The following is a 6,971-nucleotide window of genomic DNA, read 5'->3' as shown; positions in this document are numbered from 1 at the left end:
GGAACTGCTTTTGGTCACAGAAGGAAAGTGGGGAAAATTTAGTGGGGGCTCACAATTATTTACACTGAAAGGCAAACAAAATGTTCCTGCCACTTTTCCAAGGGAAAAAAACATCATGTCCAGATGGTTCTATAACCCACTGATCCCAGCAGTGTCTGTTGGACATCACTGGGGAGGAAGCACACAGCACACATGACTTTTAAACTAAGCTCCTAAATTAAGTACTTAAGGTAAAAGCTTTGAAAATTCCACTGAATTTCAGGAGGGTGCCATGTCACTTCTGATGGTACATATATTAAGGCAGATATTTTAAAACCACACAGATACAACATCAGGTACATAGATCACAGTTCACAGGGCACTCAATCCCATTCACAATGCATTGTAAAATGTTTTGGGCTTTGTACTGTAAGGAAAACCATTCCACTGTACAGACAACCTCTTCTTCTCTGGGCAAACACCCAGTAAGGGAATGGCATCAAACCTCAACAAGTTCTTGAAAGACACTTGAATCTGATATAGTGATCCAGGTATTACAGTGTGGTTATTGCATATCTTACAGCATCCATTACCAATATTGGGTAATATGAATCCCTGTTCTGGTGGTGAAGATAATTATGGCACGCCTGCACTGCTTAGTATCGCTATGGTTGCTGTCATCCTTCAAGTGCTTTAAATTAATCTCTTGGAATAACCAACTCACCAAAAGGAATTAACTTCTAGGTGGATCATGGGGATACTCTAGAAAACCACCTTGGAGGAGTGAGGTGCCATCAGAGGAAACTCTTGGACCTGCCAAAATGGTTCTCAGCATAAGCTGTGACTGTGCTATTGATAGTGAGACTACGCTCATGGATCAGACACAACACAGAGCTGAAAGCATGAGCACTCTGTCTTCATGCTGAGGCTGTACAATGTTCCCCAAAGGAGTAAAACCCAGGGTCTCCAGCTGGCCTGCAGCACATGTCCAGCCAGCTGTTAAGATAAAGCAATGGAACCATAGAATATCTGAAGTTGGAAGGGGACCAAAAGGATCATCAAGCACAACACTTGGCTCCACATGTGACCACCCAAAATCAGACCATGACTGAGAGCACTGTCCAGACTCAGTGCCATGAAGTACTGAGTTGAAGGTGAAACCAAGCATCCTCTTTATTCTAGTATCAATGCATCCTTCGCTTTTACTTTCAGTTTTCATTTCTTAGACACAAAATGCTGTTATACACTTATGAGCTGGAATACATATGCTCCCTTTACCAGCAGTCTTTTATTTGCCCAGTTACCTATAGACAGGATGGCCAATATTCTCATCAAGTCACAAACTTGACAAAGCCTTGGGCCTGGGCTATTGGGCATCTTCCTGCTGGGAGATGCCAACAGGTATGCAGGAGTCCTGAAAACCAGTAAGAAACATTTAGGTAAGAAAAGACCTCTAGATCATCCAGTCCAACTGTTGACCCATCCCCTCTACGTCCGTTAACCATGTCCCTCAGTTCTTCATTTCCATGTTTCTTTTGCGGTTTTGGACTTTGTCATCTCTTGAGGTGTCTTCCAACCTCTTCAGTTCTGTGATTCTTGAACACCTCTGGTGATGGTGACTCTACCATCTCCTTGGGCAGCACTTCCCTGGGTTCACTGTACCAAGTATTCAAGAGTCATTTGTACTTTGAGGTCATGTGTCTATACAGGATCAATGCTTCACCTTCTAATTCCTTGCATCATGCCTACACATCTCAAAGCTCTCCCAGCCGGAGAATTAAGGATGATGTTTTAATGTAAGTTTTAGAAGCAAATTGTTGCAGTTCTCACAGGGTAGCAGACAGAATGGGCTCTGGGTGGGTTCAGCTCCCACTGCTACCGGGCGTCACCCCCCCAGGCACAAGCAGGGACCCCATCACAGGCCCTGTTCCTGCACTGCAGCTCTTTGCCTTGTTGTTAGCACGACAAAGCATGCCCTTATCGCCTGCTCACGCAGGCAGAATGAAAGAGAATTAGCTCTAAATTATACGAAATTCATTTGCTTTGGAGGGGCGAAATGTTTGCTCTATTTAGAAATGTTCGTTATAGAGAGAGGACCGCATTAAGACGCCGGGTAATGGTCCTACCTGGAGATGAAATCAATTTGCTCTGGTTTTTATGGCCACGCATTTGTTTGTCCTCTCCGGTTCCCCGTGGAAAATGTGGGGCTGTAAATGCTGTGGGGAGCAGTGTGGAGCCGGGCTCCCTGTGGGCATGAGGATGGAGCTGTGGGGAGCCCCCACCTGCCCCATACCACCACCCAGGATGGGCCCCATCATGCTCTACCCACCACATACCCCCACCCCAAGGTGATTCCCCATGCAACAGGGACAGGCTGAACCCCACTTTCATCACAGAGCTCTGGGTGCTTCCAACCCCACAGCTTCCAGCCAAGGGGAAGATGTGTGAGTAGTCTTCAGAAGGACCGAAGTACACCTGAAGACAACTACACATCCTCTCGGTGGGGGTGGGCACAGAGCTGTGTCCCAAGCATGGTGTGTACCCCGGCCCAACATGCCTGGGGATGTGGGGGAGGGCTCCAGGTTGGGGGGGAGCCGGAGGAGCAGTGATGCCTATCGGTAATTCCCACTAATAAAATACTTTTTCACTATCCGCACTATAATTGGTTTACAGCCTTTTTTGTTTATTTATCCATAAGAGCTGCTGTTAAATGGCTTGGGAAAGCAATTGCTTAATGGCTCAATATTGAATCAAAGGCTCGGTGTGCTTTCTGAGAGATGGGGGGCCCGAATGCATTCATAGCGGAAACTCATTTTCCATGTAATGGACTGGGCGCTTTTATGATCCCGGCTTCTGAGCCAGGTACCGGGGAACCTCCTTCCTCTCCTGGCCACGGACGCATCACCTCCACCGAGCCGGGCCGGGCCGGCCGAACCCTCGGAGACGGAGCGTCCAGTGCGCGCCCCGACGGCTGTAGCCGGCGACAGGCACGGAGCGCCCGGAACCCGGCATGGAGCCGTGGGAAAGGGCGGTGAGAGGAGAAGGAGGAAAGCCGGTCAAAAGAGGAAACGTGCCTGCCTCTGAACCCGAGAAAGCGGCCTGCGGGCCGAGATCAGGGAGGCAGGGAAATGATCTTTGTCCCTTTCGGTAGCTCTCCGCCTCCCCATAGCCTCGTCACCAAGTCAACCGGCACCGACTTGGAGCACATTATCTCCGAGGGTCAACACATTGCAGCCCGGACCGCGGGGAAGGCTCCAAAATTTCCCCTTTCGGCAAACAATCCGCTGCCTATCGCTCGCTCTGCCGATAGCATTGTGGTCCCCCACGGCCGCATCCCCCGGGCAGGGGGCACAGAGAGCTTTTGGCGCACCTCTACTGCGTGGGGTCCCCCCGCGGCTCCCACTTCACATCCCTCCCCGAGAAGCCCCGGCCTCACCTCGAAGCCAGGTCCCCCAGGAGCCTTTAACCACTCCCGAATGTATCTTGGCCCTAGAAAGGATGAGCAGCCCTTGTGCAAAATGGGGGGCACGCGGTTGGGTTTGGGGGCCACCCTGCACTCCGGAGCCCCATCACGGGGCTCATCGAGTTGGGTCAGAGGTATTTGTCCAGCGGGGCGAAAACGGGGAAAACGGTTCTGTGAGGCCGGGGCCACCCCGGTGGCCTCTTATGGGTCCCGCCCCGCCCCGGAGGGCTGCGGGAGGGCTCACGTGGGGGTGCGGCGCCTATGGGGAGGCGGCGGGAGCCGGGCAGGGCGGCGGGGCCCGACGGGGCGGCGAGCTGTCAAAGAGGGATCCCGGCGGCGGGAGCAGCCCGATGTGCCCCTAGCTGCAGGACCCCCCGGCCCGCCGCCATGAACACCGAGGAGCAGTACTACGCCTCGGCGCAGCTCTACAAGGAGCCGTGCGCCTTCCAGAGAGCGCAGGATTACAGCCCCAGCCCCCCCGCCTGCCTCTACGTGGGCAGGCAGCAGCAGGCTCCGTACCCCGGCTCTCTGGGGACGCTGGAACAGGGCAGCCCGTCGGACATCTCTCCCTACGAAGTGCCCCCCATCAGCGAAGATGCCGGGGTCTCCCACCTGCATCACCACCACCACCACCACCCTCACCTTCCTCCCCCCCACCAGGACGCTCTGCCTTTCGCCGACGGGGCGGACCCGGGAGCGATGGAGGAGCCCCGGGTGCAGGTGCCTTTCGCCTGGATGAAGTCCACCAAGTCTCACGCCTGGAAGGGCCAGTGGGCAGGTAAGCCCCGCCGCCTCCTCCCTCTCTGGAGGGACCGAAGGGGCTCCGGTCGCGGGGGTCCCGCAACAGTCTGGCCGCCGGGTCCCCGCCGTCGGGTTGAGCCCGCCCGGGTTAAAGTCCCGTTCACATCAGTCGGGGAGGGGTGGAGGTGCCCAAACTCGGCGCGGATCCCCAGGAATCCCCTTTCCTCAACGAACCTTTCATCGGAATGGGGCAGTCAAAGACTCGCCGTCGGGGAGCTCGGGGGGCTCCCGCGGGGTCCCCGTCCCACGGCGTGCGGGAACGGGGCAGCCTCCGCAGCCCAACGAGGAAACCCCCCCTTACCACTGGCTCCCCGCAGCCCTCCGCCGTGGCTCGGTCGGGATCGCACCTTTACAACCCAGAGCCCGGGGCAGGGGGAACAATGCACAAACGAATCGGAGGTGCCAGCGAGGGGAAGAAACTCTATCGAGGCAGAAAGTTCCGCTGCGGAACAATATTTCTGTCTCTGCCTGCACAATGTTATCGTGTCCTGCGCTTTTGTCACGCCTATACGGCAAATATTATATTAATGGCTTTGTTCAAATAGACAGTTGAAAAGGGACTGGAGGGCTGAAATCACCGTGAAATAGTCTGGGAAGTCCCATTCTCAAAATATGTGTATATATGTATTATTTTTCCCCCCCCCTTATACCCGAAGAATGACCAAAAACTCGACAAAACGAAGCTTTCCACTCTGAAGTCCCAAACCCTTCTTCACTGCTCCCAGTGGAGCTCCAGGCAGCTCTGAGCAGCACATGGCACTGGGGATGAGCTGTGGCCACCCGCATACTCCCCACAAGCATTATTAGGGTTGGAAAAGACCTCTAAGATCACCAAGTCCAACTGCCAGCCCACCCCACCATGCCCACTGACCACGTCCCTCAGTGCCACATCCACACAGCTCTTGAACACATCCAGGGACGGTGACTGCACCACCTCCCTGGCAGCTGTGCCACTGCCTCACCTCTTTTGGAGACGAAATGTTTCCTAGTATCCAACCTGAACCTCCCCTGGCACAACCCGAGGCTGTCACTTCTCGCCCATCTCTGTGCCCCTCACACCCGTGGGGTGCCTGCAGCCAAACCCCGCTGTCAGCACTTAAAATCCTGACCCAAAACATTAATTTTTCAGACCAACAGCGGGGTTCCTCCTTCAGTGCTGCTCGATTGCTTTACCCCAACAGCGCGACTCCTTAATGATAGAGACAAACGTTCGTTTTTACTTAATTTTTCTCTACAATTTTACATATTCTACATATTTTTTTCTGTATTTCTATATATTTTCATACGGATGCGTCCCGGGGACGAAGGGTCAGGCGGCCTTTTCCACATCTAGCCGACCCAATCACTGTTTCAATTGCGACGACCCCGGTCGCACTGCCACCACTCCGACGTGTCCCCTGGGGCTCTGGGGCGCGGATGTCCGCGCTCTGACACCTCCCCCGACTCCCGACCCCTCCAGGCCACAGTAGAAGCCGAGCTGGGAACGGTGTTGTCGCCGCTGTCACCGTTTCCAGGATCACGGAACCAAAGGTCTTTCAGAGCCGGGCGCTCTGGCTGCCCCCGAACGGGGCTCTGTGCTCCCATCCCACATCCCCACTGCCCAATATCGGGACGGAGCCTGTGCAGACCTGAGTGGGTTTTTTCCACTCATTTAACATAGAGAGGTCAGGTTTGATTCTAACTTTTATTATTATTACTATTTTCCTTTTTTTTCCTTTTTTTTTTTTACCCTTTCCCCCTTTATTTTATTTTTCTTTTTATGTATATATATACATATATAAATTATATATATATGTATAAATTATTTTTACCCTTTCGGGCGATTTAGTTCAGTGGATCGATATATTTCCACGTCGATTCATTGAATACTTTGCCCAAACATTTACTAACCGAACCATCAGCGGCCTCAGGAGCCGCACACAGCGTAGCGCAGCCCGGAGCGGCGGGGGGTGATTCGGCTCCTGCCTCTTTCGTCGCCCCCTGCGCTTCCCCGACGGGGCGGCCGCGACCGTGTCTGACAGTGGCTTTTCGCAGGGGGTTCCTACGTGGTGGAGCCGGAGGAGAACAAGAGGACGCGGACGGCCTATACGAGCGCGCAGCTGCTGGAGCTGGAGAAGGAGTTCCACTTCAACAAGTACCTCTGCCGGCCCCGCCGGGTGGAGATGGCCGTCATGCTGAACCTGACCGAGAGGCAGATCAAGATCTGGTTCCAGAACCGGCGGATGAAATGGAAGAAAGAAGAAGACAAAAAGAGGGGGACGGCCAACAGCGCTGATCCCGAGCAGGACTGCGTGGTGTCCTCCGGGAAGCTGCAGAGCAAAGAGGATCTGCAGCCGTGACCGCGGCCTCCAGCAACCCCTCCATATCAGCCCCGGCTTCGCCCCTGGACAGCGGAGGGACCCTCAGGGCCTCGGGGCAGCGCTTCGGGCCCCTTTCTCGGAGGATTCGCTGTTCCTCTCCCCCCGGAGCTCCCCGAGCAGAAGCGGTTTGCGAGGCCGGGACTGCGGTGCCCTGGGGGAGGCGGATCGCGGGTGGCCGACACCGACGGCGGCCGCAGCCCCGGGCACAGCGCGAATGGGAGCGGGGCCGGGAACGGGGCTCTGCGGGCCGCCCCGCCGCTCCGAGGGGCTCCGAGACACCGTTTCTGCAGGGGACTTCCGAAAGGAATCGGACTCGTGCTCGGCTCTTTGGCAGTTTGGTTTGTTTCGTTTTCTTCTGACTTTGGGAA

The 6,971-nt window shown here is 54.8% G+C and overlaps 1 protein-coding gene across 1 annotated transcript; it reads left to right on the top strand.

Annotated features, from left to right (window-relative positions):
• The first annotated feature begins 3,703 nt into the window (after nt 1-3,703).
• On the top strand, nt 3,704-6,971 carry PDX1 (pancreatic and duodenal homeobox 1). Its single transcript, XM_015852078.2, has 2 exons — nt 3,704-4,220; nt 6,278-6,971. Exons 1-2 carry the CDS (start codon nt 3,704-3,706, stop codon nt 6,580-6,582), a joined length of 822 nt encoding a protein of 273 aa, XP_015707564.1. The 3' UTR covers nt 6,583-6,971.

The sequence above is a fragment of the Coturnix japonica genome, chromosome 1 (assembly GCF_001577835.2).
Source record: "Coturnix japonica isolate 7356 chromosome 1, Coturnix japonica 2.1, whole genome shotgun sequence".
NCBI lineage: Eukaryota > Metazoa > Chordata > Aves > Galliformes > Phasianidae > Coturnix > Coturnix japonica.
This window is presented reverse-complemented; position numbering and strand designations above follow the sequence as displayed.

Coding starts and splice junctions, on each gene's coding strand:
- PDX1 (XM_015852078.2), top strand. CDS start 3,704: ATGGGGAGGCGGCGGGAGCCGGGCAGGGCGGCGGGGCCCGACGGGGCG. Junction 4,221..6,277: donor CTGGAAGGGCCAGTGGGCAG/GTAAGCCCCGCC, acceptor GGCTTTTCGCAG/GGGGTTCCTACGTGGTGGAG.